The 23,583-nt window shown below is 41.4% G+C and overlaps 1 protein-coding gene across 1 annotated transcript; it reads right to left on the bottom strand.

The window, feature by feature from the left end:
* Nucleotides 1-299: 299 nt before the first annotated feature.
* Nucleotides 300-15,202, bottom strand: LOC124650771 (RAB11-binding protein RELCH-like). Its single transcript, XM_047190179.1, has 20 exons — nucleotides 14,870-15,202; nucleotides 13,437-13,589; nucleotides 10,498-10,673; nucleotides 9,780-9,887; nucleotides 7,006-7,176; nucleotides 6,424-6,927; nucleotides 6,253-6,327; nucleotides 6,049-6,177; nucleotides 5,826-5,900; nucleotides 5,538-5,747; nucleotides 5,210-5,362; nucleotides 4,922-5,133; nucleotides 4,699-4,816; nucleotides 4,477-4,615; nucleotides 4,199-4,400; nucleotides 4,008-4,113; nucleotides 3,792-3,932; nucleotides 3,586-3,709; nucleotides 3,347-3,463; nucleotides 300-893 (listed from the first exon to the last, which is right to left on the bottom strand). Exons 1-20 carry the CDS (start codon nucleotides 15,096-15,098, stop codon nucleotides 517-519), a joined length of 3,519 nt encoding a protein of 1,172 aa, XP_047046135.1. The 5' UTR covers nucleotides 15,099-15,202; the 3' UTR covers nucleotides 300-516.
* Nucleotides 15,203-23,583: the final 8,381 nt, after the last annotated feature.

Raw genomic sequence — 23,583 nt, forward strand, 5'->3', positions numbered from 1 at the left:
GGTCATGATAACTCAGTTTGCTATGAATTTTGCATTAGGCATGCTCACTTGGGTACAAATGGACCTAATTGCATTTTCCTTTTGTTAGGGTTCTTTTTCCAAAATATTATACCTGCAATATCCAAAATGCAATTTTAATTCCTACCCATTTTCGGTTGCAGCTAGGGATTAAAACCTTCATGATCAAGTACTCAGGTTGATCTTGCGCCCTGCAAAATCGGTAACCTATGGAAGATTGGTTTAATGATTGCATTGTCGCAACGTTCACTATTGTAGTCGGATTGTAAGTTCAAGCTCCATCAAATTTGTCGGATCACCTCTCATAGAAAAAAACGAGACACATTTTCCCTACCTCTAACACGCATCCTCATGACTATGAACCTCACTACAAACACTGAACAGATAATTTCAACCTTAACGATTCATGGCATACTGAATAGCTACAAACAAAAGGGGGCGTGAGAAGTAAACTTTTAAGTTTTGACAACTTTAATTGCGTGTACTTCGTTCATAATTTCAGCTGGGTTCATCATTGCCTTTTGCTTTGCCTCGTAACATGTCTCCAAACCCACCCCTCATTATTCGACCGAACCTTGTGTTCTCCGGCTGAGATTGTAGGCTGGGCTGAGGAGGAGCAGGGGCAGCAGGGTCGTGCTGCTCTCCACCCTCTTTCTTCCCAAGCAGACCACTCTCGCCAAAGAAACTGCTGACAGATGTCGCAATCCCAAGATGTGCCCCCATTGCCTTGCCGATGCTCTCCAGCGTACCTCCTGACCTTTCCCGGGCTATAACTTCTAGTGCCTCCTTGTGTGCAGGGTCAAGAGCATCCAGATCTTTTAACAAGTTCTGTATTGAGGGCAAAAGTAGATCACGCACACTTGTAGCAGGAAGATCTGTAATGGAAATAAAAGAAAACATAAGCATACATAAGCGAAGGCTCATCAAACTGGCAGAAATTAGTCTTCTAGCATATATTGGTCCACGGTGGACATCAAAACTCTACCCGTACTTTTAATTTAATCCAGGTAGATCGTGGTTCTAGCTGGCCGTAACTAAATTATAACTGGCGGAGCTGCATGTATTTTGTGATGTCAATTGACAATCAGAAAAATTTGTTTAGCATCACTATATTAGCTATCATGCACAATTTTTGACCCTATTAGTATTAGATATTGACATCACTAGCATAATCTATTGCTTATTTTGGATTTTTGACATCACTAGCATAATCTATTGCTTATTTTGGATTTTTGACATCACTTAAGGTCAATCCTAGCTCTGCCACTGACCGTCTAGCAGAGTTCCTACTCCCTCCATTCCAATAAATAAGGCGTGTGTTGTTGTCAAAAAATAAGTAAATAAGGCGTGTGTTACTCATGGATAACTTTTGGGCAAAAAAAAACTCATCAGGAACACACTAACATTGGATCAAGTTTCGAAGATCTCATCGCGACTAGCCCAACGGTCAAAACGAATCCTCAATCAAGTTAATGGTTTGAGCTACAAAACATTTTAAATTATCGAATGTTTGCATTTAATACTGCTATAACATCAACAATTTTGGTTCTATTTGCATGCAAAGCTCGTGTGGGCAAAGCACTCCTGGCGGAGAGCGGAAGAGGGGCTCTCCTGTGGCGCAAGACAAGCGGAGGTGCGTGGAGGTATAGGACGCGCGATCGTTGATCACGGCGGGCAGGCCGGATTTCCATCGTGAGATAGTCCCAACGGCGTCGTAGGGCTTACGGGTGGCGATGTGCCTCTCTGTCTCCCCGAACCGTTCAGGCGGCTCAGTGGTGACGCTTGATGCGGACGGTTGGGGCTATGGTGAAGAACAAGGGGGCAGTGGCACCAAGAATGTGGTCGGAAGATTTGCTTGATGGTTGCAACAGCAGATAGGTCTAGTCATAACCTTACGATTGAATGTCCCTCAATCTCCCATGGACAAGGGTCGAAGGAGGCGCAGCAGCTAGGCTGCGAGGTCCTCAACCAGTGGCGTATGTGGGCCTTGGGCTCTCTTAGCGTTGGGATCCAGCTAACGAGAAGTCGTTAACCGGTAGAGAGGTTGGTAGCAATGATGGTTTTAATGATAAATATGCACATACTCTAGGTGGAAGCACATGACCTTGTCTTCCAACTTGATGAGACTACGTCTCAAAGCTCGACTTCCGAGATGAAAATCATGAGTTTGACCACTTGTCAACATCGACAGTCCCTTGTTTAAGCCTTTGTCTAGGAGTAGCGTACTTTTTGTTGTTCGGTCACATGTCATAGGGTTCGTGGTACGAAGATACTCTCGCTTGCAACAGATCCATGTTGGATTGCCTCAGGGTTTTTCTTTACTTTTGTTTAAACGATTTGTTCTCTATCTTTGCCTTGCATTGTCGAATATAATCGATATTGATCAATGCAGGCCAGGGCATCCTCCTTCATGACATATATGCACATACTCCAGTTGGAAACACATGATCTTGTCTTACAACTTGATGAGGCTACGTCTCCATGTTTGACTTCCGAGATGAGAATCCTCAGTTTGGCCCTTTGTCAACATCGGCGATCCCTTGTTTAAGCCTTTGTCTAGGAGTAGTGTACTTTTTGTTGATCAGTCACATGTCATAGGGTTTGTGGTAGGATTGCGGACATACTTGGTCGCAACAGATCCATTTTGAATTAACTTGGGGTTTTTCTTTCCTTTTCTTAAACGATTTGTTCGCTGGCTTTGCCTTGCATTGTCGAATATAATCAATACTGATCGATGCAGAGGCCCATCCATGTTTTCGAAAAAAACAGTAAGTACAGAGGACAAAATGGGATGATCCTCCTTTGTCTAGGAGTAACACTAGCCAGAAACTCAAATGCAGGCCCAGCATGTAGCCCTTTATTTTTAAAAAATAAATCAAAAATCATATTTCAAAGTTTTTAAAAAAGTCTAAAAAATGCTAGATGTAGCCAATGATGTATACTACAATGTGCAAAATCTCAATACGAACTATGTGTATTGTAGGCTACACAAAAATAACAGAAGTGTTATAAGATGTTTTAGTTTTTCGAAAATGCATGTATTTAGACATGTTTCATTGTGTAGGTTCACTGATTTCGGTCCGTATCTAGTGGACGCTGAAATATCTAAAACATTATAATAGTGAATGGGATATTAAAATACATACATGAATGCAAATTCAGTCCCTATTGCCAGGATACTGTCCAGATCGTGAATAATGGGTAAATAATTTTCAAAAACTATATTAGGATTATAAACATAGACAGTGCTATAGATAATGATCTCGATACAAAGTTCCATGACTTCTGCTATTAATTAAGTGAAAAATGGATACAGATAAAGGCTAACCTGTAGCATCCAAAGCACGCAGAGCTTCACAGAATACATTTGCTCTTTCACGACGCCATTCAATATCATTTCCATTAGGTGGGACACTTGTCAGTTTAAATATCTTGGTTAAAAGATGTGTGCAAGGTCAAAGGAAACAGAAGACAAATTGATATGAAGATGTATGAACACAGAAATGAGCTAATCAACCATGCATGCTATGGTCAAAATGTAGAAATTAAATGTAGTAAGTAGGATATATTCACGTAGTCTATCTGTTGAATGAGGCACAGCTACTGCAAGTGCACGAATGACAGAAATAGTAGCTTCATGTGATCCATCTTCAAGAAAGGCATCCATTTGAATATGTATCTTGTCAACAACCTGACAGTGCAAGTCATGGACTAAGGGTATTGCAGAAAGTATGTAAAATTTATAATAAAAATAGAAGAGAATTTTTCCATACCATGTCATCTTTTAAATGCTGAGCAACAGCTCCTAACGCATCTATACTAGCATATTTTACAGCCGAGTTTTGATCGGAACCGAGAGTAATCAGCGCTGGCAAAACATGAGTGGATGCAACTCTCACGCCAACATAGGGTACCTGTGTGTTAATACAATCAATAATACTGCAAAGAACAACTATACCACTGATTCATTCGTGTAACAGTAAACTTACAAGTGCTTTCAGTAAAGCTGCAGCACTTGTTTTTAGATTGGTATCAGAGCTCACAACCATCTCCCACAAAATATTGAAGATGACTCCATGGTGCTCCTCAAATATACTACATGACAAGAAGTTAATACATGAAAATAGTGCACACTCAAGAGCGTCATGATATCTGTTGCGCGTTTAGTCGAAGTACGAACCAAAGAAACCGGATCGCATCAATTATTTCAGCAGAGTGATGCATAGAAAATGAACCATCCTTTGTGTTTTGGATAAGTATTTTCCTCAAATATTCTTCTAACTGTTGACGACTTGAAGGAGAACCCAAAATACCAGACAACAGCAATGGAAGGACACATATAATCGCAATTTTTTCAGCAACAGAAGTTTTTGGACGCAAACCTGCAGCATAGTCCATATGTCTTAACAAAATTAACTACAGCAAACAGGTCCACCATTTAAACACATAAATTCTTACCACGAATTTTGGACTGGATTGACAGAGGAAAATAGGTAAAATCACCACTATCAATATCACCAGCTGCTACAAGAAATACAGGTAACATAATGTGCTCCAGATAATCTTTTCCGTAGCGTCCAGATACAGCCAACAGGTACTGATATTTTCAGGAAATAATTATCACAATTTATACCTAAAGATGGTAGGATCTGTATAGGAGATGTAGTTTGTACATTTTACCTTTGTGATCACTGTTCTTAAGCTATCCTCTTTTGCAGGCAACAAACACGCAAGCTTGATCAAATTTGGCAGGCACTCGGTGTGCATCCACTCAAATGCTGACCATTCTGTGTCACCACTGTAAAGTGCCTCAAAATGCAATTAATAGATAAAAGATTGTACTTCTTGTTGTTTATAATAATTGCTTAGTCAAAAGACAGTACCACATATGGAAACAGCTTACGTTGCATACAGCTTTAGCCTGGATTCTGACAAGTAGTTTTCTGGCATAGAGGGGTCAAGTGAAGGACAAGTTTCTAGAGCTTTCTGATGAATAAATGGTAACAACTCAGTCAGCATCCGAAGGAGGACCTCAATGTTCCATCGTTCATGCTCTCCTAAAACACGGAGATGAGAGTCTATTGTACCTTCAACCCCTGAAATGGGTGGACAACGCTGAAACGTAACAGTTATATCAGCACAAATATGGCAATTCATAAAGTACCAGGCGCCCCAAAAGCACCATGCATACCTGAGCAGATACCAGGATATGTGACAGTAACACTATCAATATCTGATCCAGTTTACCTCCCCATCTTACTACTGCAGGAACAAGTTCCCTGAGTGCAACGTCTACAACTACACCTGAAGGGTCACATGCTAACTGAAACAATAGCTCCTCAACCTACCAAACAAACAAAAATTAGGCAACTTCCAGAAGAGTATTATCTCAGTGATTTTTCGCCCTTCAAGCTCTCCAATCATATGTTAGCCCACCACAGAGAAGCCATTAAGCTAAGACAAAAATAAATTTCCACCCAATTGCTGATTCTGTGAATTAGTGAGAGAATTAGACTGACCTTATAATATTTATCCATGTTTGGAAACAGAGGAAGCAGCAAGGCCAGGTTATGTGTTGCAGCCTCCCTTACAACAGTTGCAGAATCTTCGACAAGTTGTTGCACAATAGATAGTATAAGGGAATCACGTATCTCAGGCCGAACATAAACTGCCAGTTCTCCACACGACTGAGCAACAAGCAATCTACGCTCCTCATATTGATGATTTATCTAAACACAAAGCAATTTTATAGATAATAATATCTCAAAACAGAAAAGGCCAAAAGAGTAGTCCGAAATTTGGAATACCTGTTCCCAACATTGTGGTAGTAACTCAGTCTCTGTCCTCATCTCACCAACACTCTTGGCTAACTCCAGACAAGCCTGCATGGCATGGAATACAGGTAAGTGAGTAAATACAAAATGTCAATTTACATGATAAGAATGCTAAGTGTGCATATGTAGAATAAGTTGCAAGTCACATCTTGAGAATCCCAGAACAATCTGTAGCAAGCAATACTTAGAAACATACATCCATTATAATGCGCCTCTGTTGTCCATCAGGCCGTTTTATCAGATTGAACAGCGTGTGAGTCAAGGAATCCCGTACGTCGCTATCTGGATGTCTTTCTATAGCACATATGATGAGTGGAAGAAGCTCCTGTGATGATGTAAGATATAACACTAGTTACACTCAAATAAATATTGGCGCAAACTACAGAGTTTACAGATAAACCTCACGATGGTTTATGAGCACATAAGGAACAATCTTTGGAAGAGCATCTGAAACTATCTTGATAGTCTCCAAGGCCTACAGGATTATACAATAGCAGCTCGAATAATGAATAATAGTGGAGTAGTAAATGAAGAAACTTCATATAAAAGCAGAACAAATCAAGGCACTAACCATCTTATCTGACGACTTTTGTGTACTTGGACTCTCTAATTTCTCAGTATGAACTTTATCTTCCAATACATAAACAGACATGCTACCTGAATTCCCCTGGCTATTATCAGCTCCATGTGGAGTGCCATTAACAGATATATCTTCTAGAGAAGTGTGTGTGCCAGAATTGTCTTCTCCTGAAATACCATAACCACCACTCCAAGCAGTTGAGCAAGAAACTGGTGCTTCTGGACCTGGGGTAACTTCAATAGTACTTTCAATATTTTTATGATCTTTCTGTGTGTCCTTAGTTAGACTCTCTGCTGGTACTAGCGTAGTAGTTACAGATTCAGTTCCTTTAAAGTTCTCGTGTTCATTGATCTGGGAGGTCACGTCAGTATCTCCAACAGACATCTGTTTACTTGATTGAGTCCCTTCAATGTGCATCTTAAGGGCTGTAATTTCAGCTCTGCAGTCATTCAGCTCCTTCCTATGGGCATCCAGCGTTTGCTTCAGGTCTTGAACCTTTCATAAAACAACTATATTAGAAAAGTTCAGAAGAGTTAACATATCAATCATACAGATCATTCTTAAGAGTATTACCATTTTCTCCTTCTCTTTTATGTCGACGTGAGCAGCTTCCAAAGACTTCCTCAAAGATGCAACCTGATTATTAGCCAAGTCCCTGCTCTTCATCAAGGAGTCCTTTTCAGCACAGAGCCTTTCGCTATCCTTCGTTAGTGCTTCGTTTTCACGAAGAATGGATATTTTCTCCTTCATATATGTATACAAATGATCAAGTTAGAATACTTAGAACTTGTGGGCTGAAAGAAAAAAACCGGATAATCCCACATTTGAAGTTATCCAGGGGAAAAACTTAAACCTAACACCAACATGAACATTTTTTAAGGCCAGAGTTATTGTTGAATGGTAAATTTTGCAATATAGATTCTTTGACTATTCTGTTTCAAAATGCCTGCATTGCATCAAAATGAAATGAATCATCTATTTCTCTTCGGCATCAAACTACCAATTGTGCATGCATAACATAAACGGATTAATTATGGCTCCAAAGTGTAATTTGTAATCATGATTGGCTATGCTGTAGATTTTTTTTATGAATATCGGCAAGCTACTTACAGAGGAGTATGATGGTCACAGACTCACAACTATCATGACCGGAGTAAGTGTGTCAGGAGTATAGAGGGATTTCATCCTCGGCAGGAAAGATGGCAATCTATACTATCATATGATGGACCAGTTCTGGTTATGATTTCCTGACTAACACGAACTTAACAAGAATAGCCATTAATTGGTTTTAATGGCATCATATCTACCTTTCATCGCCATCAAATTAGTTCAGCTGGACAGGTATGATCTACTTCTTTGACATATACCAACTAGTAGAAACCTTAGTTGATGCAAAACTAGGCCAGTACGGTACAAAGCCATCACAGTAGAAAACACAAGAACAAGTAGGAAAGTCCTTCTCCAAGCACCAACAAATGTCGAAAGAACAAACCAATGATACCCACTCTGGGTTTAAGCCCAAAACCATCGGACCAATATTTCCTCAGACTAACAACCTAAGTGACACCCTCTCTGGAACTCTTTTGGTTGCCATGTATTTTGTGGCCAGATTGTGGTAGGGTTGTTCAAGCCAACCATGAGGAACTTGTCGACATCCTCCCAGTTATGCTCCAACATAGCTAGAATATCATGTAGTGGGGCCATCAGATAATTGCGGAGATACCTCATACGGGTAGAGTCATATCATTCTCTCAGTGCTTGATGGAGTGACACAGAGACATGTAATTAACCCTTATGGCACGGAGACATGTAATTAACCCTTATCAAATGTAGAGAGCTGATCATTTATTAGAACAGAACAGTTGGATTAGTCTACATATCTGAATTATCAATTTATCATACTATCTAAGTGCTTTTGTAGATAGTATTGCTTCCTAACTACTGGTAGCGAGAATATGCCACCAACCTACATGCATCAGGTGTTCTTCTCATGCCAAAAATGCACCCAGTGGATTAGGGTTCATTGGGATTAAGGAGGGGACACGGGTGGTGGGAGCGGCCAGTAACAGAGCTAACAGCTAAGGGCTACTGGCAGATGCAGCCACAAGTCATCCACCAGGTGGGGGTGGGATGGTGGTACGAGGCACGCGGAGCCTGTCGAATATGTGGAAAAAACAGTGAAGGGTCATGAGGAAGGAAGACGACCAGCCAAAGTGGTAGAGCTATCATGCTAGTTCTGGCGCTACAGATGTTTCTTCTGTCTATTAATGGCCAAATTTTAAAATATGTGAATATGTGGTCGTGTTTATTTATTTTATTTGAAGTCTCATTCTATCTTATTTCATTTAAATCATAACTAGCCAGAAATCCCACATAACTGCATGGCTAGGTGAAAAAAATGTATAACTTTAGAGTTGTATTGTACTAGTTATACAGCAATAATACCTAGAAAGTATAGTTAGATTTGTTATACAGCTTTAAGAAGTCCTTATTGTCTCTGACTGAGACACATAAAGCGACTGGTATATATATCTTCCCTATGATTATTAATATGAAGATTTTCTGCCTGAGAACAAATTTTATTGTTGTGAATTCCTTTAGGGGAAAAATACACATGTTGCTACATACATCAGACATTTACAGCTAATAATAGTACAAAATTTTGGCAACATTTTAGGGCATGTACAATGGTTGACAAAACAGTCTTTTCTTATGCACTCCACATCAACTAGGTAAGAAAAAACACATCTTATATAATGGATTATCTCTTAGTGTTATCTCTAGCAATAAATGTTTGAACTCCTAAAATTATGGGGTGATTAAAATAAACTGGAAAACATGGTGACTAAGAGAAGACATCTTGTACGGTGGATACATGACACATATTTTTACTAAAAGATTCTCTCTTAGCTATGAAAAGGTAAACCTTTTATTTTTGTTTCTCTCTTCCAACTCAGGAATCATCCTATGTGGGATTGTTAAGATAGCACCATTGCACGAGCCCCTTAGGGCCTGGTCTACAGTGTATTATCCCTTAATGTTCTTTAGCAATTATTATTGTTTACAGGATCCTAAAATTATGGGTTTATTTAAATTAGACATGACAACATGCAACTAAGAGAAGACATCTCGTACGATGATAAAAAAAAGGTCTTATATTTCTTACTAAGAGATCATCTCTTAGCTAAGAGAAGGCAAACATTTTTTTTTCCCATTTCTCTCTCTTCCAACTCTTTTTTTTTCATGAATCCTCTTCCAACTCAGCAATCAATCCTACATGGCATTGTAAGATAGCACCATCGTATGTGGCCTTACGGGGCTCGTTAGATGTACATGTACGTGATTACCTCAGCAGCCTCAGTGGTAGATGAAAGATATTGGTAGTAATAACGCCGAAGGGCATCAGGCACACAAGCTGAACTGTTAGTCCAAACATCAAGGTCTTGATCAGGAACCTGCAACAATGATAATTTAGCAAGTCATGACAACTTTTTTACATTTCATAGCAAAGAAGATAGGAAACAGATATGAACGTGTAAGTGAAAGTAAATAATAACTCTGCATGTATATGTTCCAAGAATATAAAAAAATCAACTAAATATGCTCATCCAAAGCTCACACATTGGTTAAATGTAGATTTTAGTTGCAACCAGCAAATGCAACTTCAGAGTGTTTGCACAAGTTTCGCCATATAGTGGATTTCTAACAATAAGTAAAATCAAAACATTTAGACATATTTTCAAATTTTCTGTTTTCCCTATTTGGATAGCAATTAAGAACCTCTCGTTCTCTCATTTAAAGATCATTAATATCAACAAATGATATAGCAAACTGATAAAACATTATGACAAGTAAATCAAATATTCTTGCATAATATTATGAATATTAGTTTCTAGCAATATCAACTATGCGATGACAAATAGATTTAAGGTATTTGTATAACATTCTAACATATCATTCCCCAAGAATTCAAAGTGATACCCGATGCACACAAACCACGAGCTGATAAACATTAGGAGGAAGTTACAACAGGAAGAGAAACAATAAGACGGAAATAATACAGACCTCCTCAATGAAAGTCATGGCTGCAAGTCGATACCCAGCCAAAAGCAGATATTCCTTTACAGCACAGTTCAGATCTTTCCGCTCATTATCTTTCACAGGACCTAATGCTGAAATTTTGACATCTCGTTTATCATGTTGGTTAAACCCTTCATTTGTAGAAGCATCGGGAAGAGGCCCTGTCAGCAGCAGTCCAAAAAGGTGTTACAATATTTACTCTATAGAATCAATGTGAAATGTTTTTCAAGAAAACGCAAAAGCTTTGTGCCGCGATGCATCGGTAGAAAACAGAGTTATTTACAAGCCCAAGAGGGGGCACACCCAAGAAATTACAATGTGCATGGCCACCGTAGAGGTGTCCTTTCTCGCGGTCGTAGAGATGGATGTACGGCAAACTGCCACCAGTCAACAAAGGTCTGCGGGGGAACAGTTGATCCGATCCATGAAAAGACGTAGTGCCACAGGGTGCATGAGAAAGGAACAACCACGAGAGGATGTGGTTCATTGTCTCCTTTGGTCGCAAAGCACAAATCATGGGTAGTGCGTGAAAGAACATCTCTCACATTATGTTTTGTGTGTTTGATGTCAATATATGTGATACACTAATGTTTGATTAAGTGGTACAGGGATTACATAGATATTTATTCATGTGTGTTGGATTTGGTCGGTCTGTCAAAAAGATAACAGCAAAAGTTGGCCAGGCCGGATAATCCGGGCCGGATATTGTTGAAATATCCAGCCCCCTGTTTTTGGCTAAGTCTTCGAGGAAAAGCTGCTCTGGATGGGGGCCGGACATTTGCCCGGATATTGTCCCGGTATTGTACCAGGGCCGGAATATCCGGGCCGGATATTTTGGAAATATCCGCCCCCCCCGAATTTGACTAAGGACTGGAAGAAAAGCTTCTGCGGCATAGGGCCGGACTTTTGGCCGGATAATGTCACGGTTTTGTTCCGTAGGCCGGATTATCCGGAGGGCGGATTATCCGGCCCTTACTTAGGCCGGATTATCCGGCCCCCCGGAAGCTGCAACGGCTCATTTTTGAGAGGGGGTATAAATACCCCCTTCTTCTACCTTGGTTGCTTGCTCAATCATTATACAAGAAATCTGCCAAGCCACCTCCATTAGAGCCACCTCAAGAAAGTCAAGATTTACAAGATCTCCTTCCTCCCCCAACCAAAGCTCTTGATCTTTGGAGATTCGAAGGAGAAGACACCGATCTACATCCTCACCGAAGCGTTCTTCATTTCCCCTCTCTTGTTTGAGGGATCTCATGCTAGTGTTCCTATTTGGTTCCCTAGTTGATTTGTTGTTGATGTGTTGTTGTTGATTGTTGTATTGTTACAGATTTGGGAGCCTCCAATTTGGTTGTGGATGTGTGCCCCAAGAACTTTGTAAAGGCCCGGTTTCCGCCTCGAGGAAATCCCTTAGTGGAAGTGGGCTAGGCCTTCGTGGCGTTGCTCACAGGAGATCTGAGTGAAGCCTTCGTGGTTGTTGGTTTGGCTTGCGTAGCAACCACACTCCTCCAAACGTAGACGTACCTTCTTGCAAAGGAAGGGAACTACGGGAATCATCTCCGTGTCATCGCGTGCTCCACTCTCGGTTACCTCTATCCCTCTCTAACTCCTATTGCGTAGCTATACCTTGCTTAGTTGATATCCTTGTCATATAGGTAAATTCACTTAGTTGCATATCTAGAGAATTTACCTTTTGTGTCAAGCCTAAATTGAAAAAGAACTAAAAATTGGTTAGCACCTATTCACCCCCCCCCCCCTCTAGGTGCTGCATACGATCCTATCAGTGCGGCAGTCCCAGTCTAGCAAGCCTTTGTGGTCCAGCACCAGTCCTGGTAGGCTAACCAGAGGAAGAACTTCACCCAAGGGGGTGGGGGCATGACTTTCTGTAAAAATTTCACAACGTTGAAGCCACCGCCCATGAAAGAGGGTACTGCACGTCTAGGAAGTGTATTGGCCGCTAGGGGTCCGCCGTCACATCAGGATATCTGGCAAAGTAGTGAGTTACTACTTATAGTCTCGGGCGCATTTGGAAGCGTCAAACTGTTCATGATGGACATTGGCTCACAAACATTTCAGGGGCCCTCAACAGACGTATTGTGCCAATACATCCAAGTCTTGGAGCCATTCGTCATGCCTGCCACCATCTTCATAGATGTCACGACAACGCCCCTGCCATAGACGAAGGGGGTTGGTGCGCATTCACCAATGGAAGCTGGTAGCCATACCGAGCAAGCTAGGGAATGCCCAAGCCACCAAATCTCAAGGGCCGGCATACCTTGGCCCAGTTGACATGGCAGTCGCCACTGAGCAGTCACTCTGCCTGTCCAACGGGAGAAGTTCGTCGAGGGGAATGTCTGCCAGGACTGACTTGACCAGGGTAAGTTGTCCCGCCTTTGCCATCATGGACGCCTTCCAAGTGGGAAGCATGGGGTTGACGATCTGATTGACAAGGAAGTGGGGCCTGAACCTTACCCGCTGGAGGACCTCAAAGAGTAGCACCTATGAGACCAAATCAAACGCAAGGGTGATGTCCAGCTTGACATTGGTGGGTGGTTCCTTGAGCTTCTGAGCTGGTATATGTCTAGATCCTATTCCCAAACCAGTACATCAGGAAGTAAGATTTTGTGTTCTATATTTTAGTCATATCTCATAATAGCTAATCCATGGGCAAGGACTACTGCAAACAGAAAATGTTATGGGTGTAAAAAACTAGCTACAAGATGCATGCTGTCACTACGACTTTCCCTCTGTTATATATAAATGTAATAACAGTTCGTAATGAATAATGACTCATTTTGAACTAGCTACAATGCAATAGGTGCTGCCAATAAAATAACTTATTGATAGGTTTCAGCAGCACACACAGCGCTGCATCATCGAAACAGAAAATTCTGCAAAGTCAAAAGTCATGCTTCAAAGAGACGAACCATTTGTGTCATCAGGTGATGATTGTTGTTGCTTTTGTAACTCAAGCTTCAAGCATGAAAGGTCTTCCTTGGCTAGTCGGAGATCATACTCAGCGAGTGCCAACTTTTCTTCTGCTGCTATTTTCTCTTCTAGCAAACTCTGTGGATCGGCACCTGTCAAAAACAACATAGATGTGATGCATCAACCAAACCTGCTAAGAAAGCTGGTAGCTCGCAATTATCTATATGCCTGGATAAGTAGCGCAAGAAAACAAGTCAACAAACCAAACTGGATTCCCCCTGAATCCAATGTAAATCATTTTGGACATTGACATGATTTCCAAGGTGATATTTGCCCATCAATTTCTACAAAAATATGTTGTTCCACATAACGTTAAGTGTATATATATATACCGTGCATATGTGATGAAGTGTATTTTATGATGGATCCATACAAATTTGCAGTGGCAGACCAAGAAGGTTTGCTGGGGCAAAGATTTAAGGTGTAAAATTTTAGATAGAAATGCAAGTGCACTTGGTATATGAATGGTCCGCAAAATATTCAATATTTATACAACTATGGAAAAAATAAAACTATAAGAAAACTCCTTTTGCTCAAAACGCTCGGCATCTGCCACACTAGACACTACGACCCAAAATTCCAAATGAGACATATAACGTGTGAGAAGGAAGTGCGTGCACTACAGAATTTTCCTTTTTTGAGATGGGTGCAGTAACGTTTAGAGATGCAGAGATGAGGATTTTTTTCTGAACAAGGGCGGTACATGTGGTGCCCACTATGCTCAGCAATTCAGCACCAGGTTACTTAGGTATTTTTATTTTTGAGTGAATGTGACCTATGTCTGTGTGAGACACATTGATGGGCCACTATCGTTAGCCCAGATGCAGAAAGTCATAATAAAATGCCAGCACAGAAACTCATACCATTTACTTAGCATCCCATTTCTCAGCCCTTGGCATGGCAGTATCAAGGTCTGCAGTTCAATGAATCAACGTAGACAAACTAAATGGATACTTTACTTGCACCATCTCAAAAGCTACCAATGATCAATTAAAAATGGCTACCCCAGCTGTTCTGTTTCGGCAACCTCTGTTCATTTAAAAGGTTTATTGGTACTACTCCAGATGTATGCAACGTGCACATGACAAAGGAATGTCAACTGATCGCCGAGGCAAATTACTTAACAGAGAGTTACACGATCAATTTCACGCCGTCCAAGAACCAAGGATCTGAGCTAGTCTCAAATCCGATCATAGAGGAGCAGGGCTGTGGGCCACATATCAGAGAAGGTAAAGGTCGCAATTGCTACATAACAGCCGCAAGATCCAGCCAGCGAGCAGTGTCAGAGACACTGCGTGGTCCGGCGTAGGGAACCGGGACCTGGCGCAGAGGAACGAACTAGCGCAGCGGAGAGATGGGGAAATGGTGGTACCGGGAGGTGCGGAGGAGGCGCGGGCGACCAGGTCAGGCGGGAAGAAGGCAGGGTCGGAGAAGAAGGAGCGGAGGCGGAGTGCCTGCGCGTGTCGGCCGTCCTCCTGCAGCTCCTGCAGCAGCTCGAGCGCCGTGAGGTGGTACTTCTCCTCCAGCAGGAAGTTGACCACACAGTTGCACAGCGACGCCCACCGCTCCTCCGCGGCGCCGCCCGCCGCCTCCATGCTCATCGGGTTCTCTCGGATCCGGACCTTCGACGGCCCCGGCCTCTCTAGCCGGGTCGAGGAGCGGGCGACCCGGACTAGAAGGAAGGGGAAGATCGCGATTTGCGAGGTGGGAGCCACACAACGTGAGGCGTGTGACTTACTTGGGGCCTGATTAGTGATTACATACGAGATGGGTATTCAGTTCTTTTTTAAAGCAACCACATATTATTTCATAAAACGAAAATCAAGTTAAGGAAGCAACACATATGGAAACTAAAAGATAAACTGGGATAAAATAATTGTTTAAAATTTGCAGATAAAATCCTAAAAATTTGAGAAATACAACACGACACCTACTGTTTCTTGCAACCACCATATCCAGCGGCCGCCGCCCAACTCCAGCGCTGCCGAGATGGACACAAGAAGAGTCACCGAGCCTCCACCATTGTAAGCTAAAAAAGCACCATCATCAACGAGGTTTTGTGAGTCGATGAACAAGTCTGCTGCAAGCAACGAGGCACATGTCGTGGCACCTCGACCGGAGGATGTCCCCATGTTGTCTTGGACCAAGATACGACGCCTCCCATCAACGAAGTCATAGAAGAATGGCATATCCACCACCTCCGGACCAACATCTTCGCTCCAGAATAACTACCTTGCCCCGGCCGCCGCTGTTGTCGCGGATAGCAACGAACGCCAGTAACACACCGATAAACTGCACTCGCCAGATCTAAAGAACAGTGAGAAGACCAAACTGTTGATCTGAAGGACCGAACATCTCACGTTTCCATCAACTTCGAGACGCTGCCCAGAAGGTCACCGCCGGTGTGGGAGTAAAGTTGAACCAGATTTTAGCCCGAATGCCGCTCCCACCACCCTAACGGCGCACCACAACAGACAATACCTAACCCTAACTTCCAGGCTAGAATGGAGACACGAAGCCCCCCTCCCTCCTGCCACCGCCGGAGCGGCAAGCGGAGGAAAAGGGGACCAAGGCCAACACCCTGACCGGTGGAGGAGATTGGGAGGAGTTAGAGTCGTCGCCGCCTCTGGCGAGGAGGAAGAGGCAAAAACATATGGGAATTTTGTTTGGTTTCTAACAAAACATTTTAGTGCATTTTTGGTTTAACTTTTGCTTGCTCGTATTAGTGCATAAATTTGGTTGTAGAGGAAAACTAAGGTGTTTGGTTATGTGCAAATCTAGGATCCTACAATATATTTTGCTTTTGGCATAAGTTTGTAGCCTACTCGTCATTCCTACCGACTCTAAAGAAAGGGGTACAAAGTAATACTTGAGTATACCAGAGTATGTCTGATCTATAGCCGTGGATCAGGAGATCCTGGGCATGTGCAGGTTTACGAAAACATGTTTTTTTTTATAGAAAAGGTAAGTTTTAGATTATGCAAAAACTATGTCTATCGGTCCTCACGGTCACGGGTTGTGAGAACTTCGTGGAGTTACTTTCCCACCACGATCGTAGTTCTTTACCAAAAACATGGAGTGTGTTACTTTTCCTACAAACGACTTAACCCTCTATGCTAAATTATAAATATGTCTCCGTTCACACAGTTCAAAATGGTGTGAGGCTTGACTAAAAGACAAGCAAATCACTGGCCTTTCCGTGATCTAGCACTCCAAAAATCAATGGAGTTTGACAGCAAGATATCTCTTAAAAAAATTACACGTTGCTAAACAAGGTAGAACAAGCACATCTGCCTTATCCGTGTGGCTAAAAAAACAATTTCAAATACACGATAGTCAACGTCCTGCATTTTAGTTAACTTGGCCAATGACTTTTTTGCACCGCCTTTTTCTGGTGTGTTGCTTTTAGTTGCAGTAGTGCACCATGTACTTTCCCTGCGAAACATAAAAGAGAATAAATCAGTGGAAAGGAAAAACAGAAGACATATAGACCTACACACGACACGTTCAATGTACCTACCTTGCGGCTCACGCGTGACGCGGCTCTTCTAATGTAGCAATTGCTACCTTTGGATCCCTAACATGTGGAACCTATCAGATGTGGCAGTAACCTACCGGTGACCAAAATTCAGGCAGGCTAGTTACATTAGAAGATCCTTCTCCACGGCATGCGCACCCTCGCACGGGATTACCCAAAGATTCATTTACTTGATGTTTCCAAGTCTCACGGTGACTTGGTGCCAACATCCAGACATTCATCCCTCATCCAATGTACCCGATTGACTTAAAATTTGAACTAAAAAGTTAAAACTACTCGGAAAAAATTGAAAAAATCAAATAAATCATGCATGTTTCAATTTGTGTTCCGGTGAACTTTCATTCCATTTGAATCAAAGGTTTGTGATTAAATATGCATTTAGTTAAAACTAGTGCTAGAAAACGTAAAATGCTATTTAATCACAAGCTAGTCCAAATAGGATGAAACGTTCACAAGTTTCAAAACGAGACATTTACACTTTGCTGGAATTTTTTCAATTTGTTTTGAGTAGTTTTAGTTTTTCAGTTCGAAATAATAGTTAATCTAGAACATTGGATCTGAGATGAGTGGTACATGTTGGCACCAAGTCACTATGAGACTTGAAAGCATCAAGTCACTCAAGCTCTGTTCGGCGGCCCACCAAGGGAAAGTTTTAAGCGTCAGCTCCCTATTTGACCCTACGGGAGTCATTTCATGGCCATATCATCCGGGTACACCTAGGCAAAACTCGGGCCGGGCCGGGCTTCGGGCCAAGCCTGAAAAAGCCCGAACGTAAAATGCCAAGCCCGAGCTCGGCCTGGCCCGACCGCCGGGCCTATAAATTAAGCCCGAACAAGCAAAAAATCCGGCCCGGCCCGAGAAGCCTGGCCCGAACCTGCCTAAAGTGCGAAAACTGCAAGCCCGAGCCCGGCCCGGCCCAACGTTCGGGCTCAAAATACAAGCCCGAACCTGGCCCGAAGTGCAAGCCCGACCCGGCCCGGCCCGGGATTTTCGGGCCAGGTCGTCCGGGCCGGGATGCCCATGCCCAGCTGTACATCCGCGGGGGGGGGGGGCTATACACCAACCCGGTCGGTGCGGACTAGGTGCCGCCCACCCAGGGGGGTTGTTGGGCCGGCCAACCACATCCTTTTTTTTCTTTTTCTTTTTCCGTTTTCTCCTTTTCTGTTGTTTCTTTTCTTCGTTTTTCTACGTCTTTTAAAAATAAAAAAATTAATGTGAACTTTTTTGGGAAACATTTTTTTTCAAAATCTAAACTTTTTAAATATTTTTAAAAAATATTGATACGTCTCAAACGTATCCATAATTTCTTATGTTCCATGCTACTTTTATGATGATACTCACATGTTTTATACACACTTTATGTCATTATTATGCATTTTCCGGCACTAACCTATTGACAGATGCCGAAGAGCCGATTCTTTGTTTCTCGCTGTTTTTGGTTTCAGAAATCCTACAACGGAAATATTCTCGGAATTGGACGAAATCAACGCCCAGGGTTTTATATTTCCACGAAGCTTCCAGAAGACCGGAGGGGATACGAAGTGGGGCCACGAGGGCCCGTACCCATAGGCCGGCGCGACCAGGGAGGGGCCCGCGCCGCCCTATGGTGTGGGTCCCTCGCGCCGCCTCCAACCCTACCCTTCCGCCTACTTAAAGTCTTCGTCGCGAAACCCCACGTGCCGAGAGCCACGATACGGAAAACCTTCCGGAGACGCGGCCGCCGCCAATCCCATCTCGGGGGATTCGGGAGATCGCCTCCGGCACCCTGCCGGAGAGGGGAATCATCTCCCGGAGGACTCTTCATCGCCATGATCGCCTCCGGATTGATGTGTGAGTAGTTCACCCCTGGACTATGGGTCCATAGCAGTAGCTAGATGGTTGTCTTCTCCTCATTGTGCTATCATGTTAGATCTTGTGAGCTGCCTATCATGATCAAGATCATCTATTTGTAATGCTACATGTTGTGTTTGTTGGGATCCGATGAATATGGAATACTATGTCAAGTTGATTATCAATCTATCATATATGTGTTGTTTATGTTCTTGCATGCTCTCCGTTGCTAGTAGAGGCTCTGGCCAAGTTGATACTTGTAACTTCAAGAGGGAGTATTTATGCTCGATAGTGGGTTCATGCCTCCATTGAATGCGGGACGGTGACGAGAAAGTTCTAAGGTTGTGGATGTGTTGTTGCCACTAGGGATAAAACATCAATGTTTTGTCTAAGGATATTTGTGTTGATTACATTACGCACCATACTTAATGCAATTGTCCGTTATTTGCAACTTAATGCTGGAAGGGGTTCGGATGATAACCTGAAAGTGGACTTTTTAGGCATAGATGCATGCTTGGATAGCGGTCTATGTACTTTGTCGTAATGCCACTGATTAAATCTCATAGTAGTCATCGTGATATGTATGTGCATTGTTATGCCCTCTCTATTTGTCAATTGCCCAACTATAATTTGTTCACCCAACATGCTATTTATCTTATGGGAGAGACACCACTAGTGAACTGTGGACCTCGGTCCATTCTTTACATCTGAAATACAATCTACTTGCAATATTTATTCTTTAATGTTCTTCGCAAACAAACATCATCTTCCACACTATACGGTTAATCCTTTGTTTTCAGCAAGCCGGTGAGATTGACAACCTCACTATTACGTTGGGGCAAAGTATTTTGATTGTGTTGTGCAGGTTCCACGTTGGCGCCGGAATCCCAGGTGTTGCGCCGCACTACACTCCGCACCAACAACCTTCACGTGTTCCTTGACTCCTACTGGTTCGATAACCTTGGTTTCTTACTGAGGGAAAACTTGCTACTGTACGCATCACACCTTCCTCTTGGGGTTCCCAACGGACATGTGTTAACTGCACGCATCAAGCTCTTTTTCTGGTGCCGTTGCCGGGGAGATCAAGACACGCTACAAGGGGAGACTCCCACATCCAATCTCTTTACTTTGTTTTTGTCTTGCTTTTACTTTATTTTATTTACTGCTTTGTTTGTTCTCTATGTTAAAAAATACAAAAAAAATAGTTGCTAGTTTTACTTTATTTACTGTCTTGTTGCGTTCTCTATATTAAAAACACAAAAAAATTAGTTACTTGCATTTAGTTTATTTTGTTATCATGTCTATCTCTGTACCTGTTAATTCACCTGAGTCTGAACACTCTAGTGATGATCTTTATGAATATTATGTGAAAATTGATGATGATTTTATTGATAAATGTAATGCTACTACTTGGTACAAGCAACATTAAAAAACTTCTTGCACAACACTCTGTTAGACATAAACTAGGTCCTAATGCTAGTACTATAAATTTAGCCTCTATAAAACGTATTACAAATGCTCTCATTAAAGCTAGAGAAGAGAAATTAAAACTTGAAACTTCTATTCCTAGGAAGTTAGAAGATGGTTGGGAGCCCATCATTAAGATAAGGGTAAATGATTTTGATTGTAATGCTTTATGTGATCTTGGTGCAAGTATTTACTGTTATGCCTAAGAAAATCTATGATATGCTTGACTTGCCACCATTGAAAAATTGTTATCTGGATGTTAATCTTGCTGATAATGCTATAAAGAAACCTTTGGGGAGGATTGATAATGTTCGCATTATGGTTAACAATAACCTTGTCCGCGTTGATTTTGTTGTCTTGGATATTGAATGCAATGCATCTTGTCCCATTATATTGGGAAGACCTTTTCTTCGAACTTGTTGGTGCTACTATTGATATGAAGGAAGGTAATATTAAGTATCAATTTCCTCTCAAGAAAGGTATGGAATACTTCCCTAGAAAGAGAATGAAGTTACCTTATGATTCTATTATTAGAACAAATTATGATGTTGATGCTTCATCTCTTGATGTTACTTGATTCACACTTTACGCGCCTAGGCGAAGGCGTTAAGAAAAGCGCTTATGGGAGACAACCCATTATTTTACTCTGCACTTTTGTTTTATATTTGAGTCTTGGAAGTTGTTACTACTGTAGCAACCTCTCTTTATCTTTATTTTATTGCATTGTTGTGCCAAGTAAAGTCTTTGATAGTAATGTTGATACTAGATTTGGATTACTTGCGCAGAAACATATTTCTTCTTGTCACGAAATTGAGTAGTCCTGTCGTAGGTAACTCGAGAAAATTCTGCCAATTTACGTGCTGATCCTCGAATATGTACGCAACTTTCATTCAATTTGAGCTTTTTCATCGAGCAAGTTAAGTGCCCCAGAAAAAATCGTCTTTACTGGACTGTTCTGTTTTGACAGATTCTGCCTTTTATTTCGCATTACTGTTTTGCTATGTTTGATGGATTTCTTTGTTCCATTAACTTTCGGTAGCTTTGTGAAATGTCCGGAAGTGTTAAGAATGATTATGTCACCTCTGAATATATGAATTTTCAATTATGCACTAACCCTCTAATGAGTTTGTTTCGAGTTTGGTGTGGAGGAAGTTTTCAAGGGTCAAGAGAGGAGGATGATACAATATGATCAAGAAGAGTGAAAAGTCTAAGCTTGGGTATGCCCCGTGGTTCATCCCTGCATATTTCAAGAAGACTCAAGCATCTAAGCTTGGGGATGCCCAAGGCATCCCCTTCTTCATCGACAACTTATCAGGTCACCTCTAGTGAAACTATATTTTTATTCAGTCACATCTTATGTGCTTTACTTGGAGCGTCTGTTTGCTTTTGTTTTTGTTTTTGTTTGAATAAAATCGAATCCTAGCATTCTTTGTATGTGAGAGAGACACGCTCCGCTGTTGCATATGAACACATGTGTTCTTAGTGCTACTTTTAATGTTCATGGCGAAGGTTAAAAGCTTGCTTCGTTCATCGTTATATGGTTGGAAACGGAAAATGCTTCATGTGGTAATTGGTATAATGTCTTGAATAATTTGATACTTGGCAATTGTTGTGCTCATATAGGTCATGTTTAAGCTCTTGCATCATGTACTTTGCACCTATTAATGAAGAACTACATAGAGCTTGTTAAAATTTGGTTTGCATGATTGATCTCTCTGAGTCTAGATATTTTCTGGTTAAGGTGTTTGAACAACAAGGAAGACAGTGTAAAGTCTTATAATGCTTGCAATGTGTTCTTATGTAAGTTTTGCTGTACCGGTTTATACTTGAGTTTGCTTCAAACAACCTTGCTAGCCTAAGCCTTGTACTGAGAGGGATTACTTCTCGTGCATCCAAAACCTTGAGCCAAAACCTATGCCATTTGTGTCCACCATACCTACCTACTATGTGGTATTTCTCTGCCATTCCAACGTAAATTACTTGAGTGCTACCTTTAAAATTTCATTCTTTGTCTTTGCAATACATAGCTCATGGGAAAATAGCTTAAAAACTATCGTGGTAAAGAATATGTAGCTTATGTATCTTATTTCTTATAAGTTGCTTGTTGAGCGGTAACCATGTTTCACGGGGACGCCATCAACTTTTACACCTTTGTTGAATATCATGTGAGTTGCTATGCATGTTCGTCTTGTACGAAGTAAGGGCGATTTTCATGATCAAATGGTTTGAGTATGCATATTGTTAGAGAAGAACATTGGGCCGCTAACTAAAGCCATGAATCATGGTGGAAGTTTCGGTTTGGACACAAATCCTCAATCTCTTATGAGAATATTATCTGTTGTTGAATGCTTAAGCATTAAAAAGAGGAGTCCATTATCTGTTGTCTATGTTGTCCCGATATGGATGTCTAAGTTGAGAATAATCAAAAGCGAGAAATCCAATGCGAACTTTCTCCTTAGACCTCCGTACGAGCGGCATAGAGGTACCCCTTTGTGACACTTGGTTGAAACATATGTTATGCAATGATAATCCGTGTTAATCCAATCTAATTAGGACAAGGTGCGAGCACTATTAGTATTCTATGCATGAGGCTTGCAACTTATAGGATGTCTTATACATAACACATATGAATTATTACTACCGTTGACAAAATTGTTTCTATGTTTTCGAAATAAAAGCTCTAGCACAAAAATAGTAATCCATGCTTCCCTCTCGCGAAGGGCCATTCTTTTACTTTATGTTGAGTCGGTTTACCTACTTCTTTCTATCTTAGAAGCAAACACTTGTGTCAAGCTGTGTGCATTGATTCTTACATGTTTACCTATTGCACTTGTTATATTGCTTTATGTTGACAATTATCCATGAGATATACATGTTGAAGTTGAAAGCAACCGCTGAAACTTATATCTTCCTTTGTGTTGCTTCAAAGCTTTCTACTAAGAATCTATTGCTTTACGAGTTAACTCTTATGCAAGTCTTATTGATGCTTGTCTTGAAAGTACTATTCATGAAAAGTCTTTGCTATATGGTTCGATTGTTTAACCAATGTCTTTACCATTGCTTCGAATCGCTGCATTCATCTCATATGCTTTACAATAGTATTGATCAAGATTATGATAGCATGTCACTTCAGAAATTATCCTTGTTATCGTTTACCTACTCGAGGGCGAGTAGGAACTAAGCTTAGGGATGCTTGATACGTCTCAAACGTATCCATAATTTCTTATGTTACATGCTACTTTTATGATGAT

Source organism: Lolium rigidum, chromosome 1 (assembly GCF_022539505.1).
Source record: "Lolium rigidum isolate FL_2022 chromosome 1, APGP_CSIRO_Lrig_0.1, whole genome shotgun sequence".
NCBI lineage: Eukaryota > Viridiplantae > Streptophyta > Magnoliopsida > Poales > Poaceae > Lolium > Lolium rigidum.

Coding starts and splice junctions, on each gene's coding strand:
- LOC124650771 (XM_047190179.1), bottom strand. CDS start 15,098: ATGAGCATGGAGGCGGCGGGCGGCGCCGCGGAGGAGCGGTGGGCGTCG. Junction 7,177..9,779: donor CTACCACTGAGGCTGCTGAG/GTAATCACGTAC, acceptor ACATATATGAAG/GAGAAAATATCCATTCTTCG. Junction 5,748..5,825: donor TACCACAATGTTGGGAACAG/GTATTCCAAATT, acceptor CTTTGTGTTTAG/ATAAATCATCAATATGAGGA.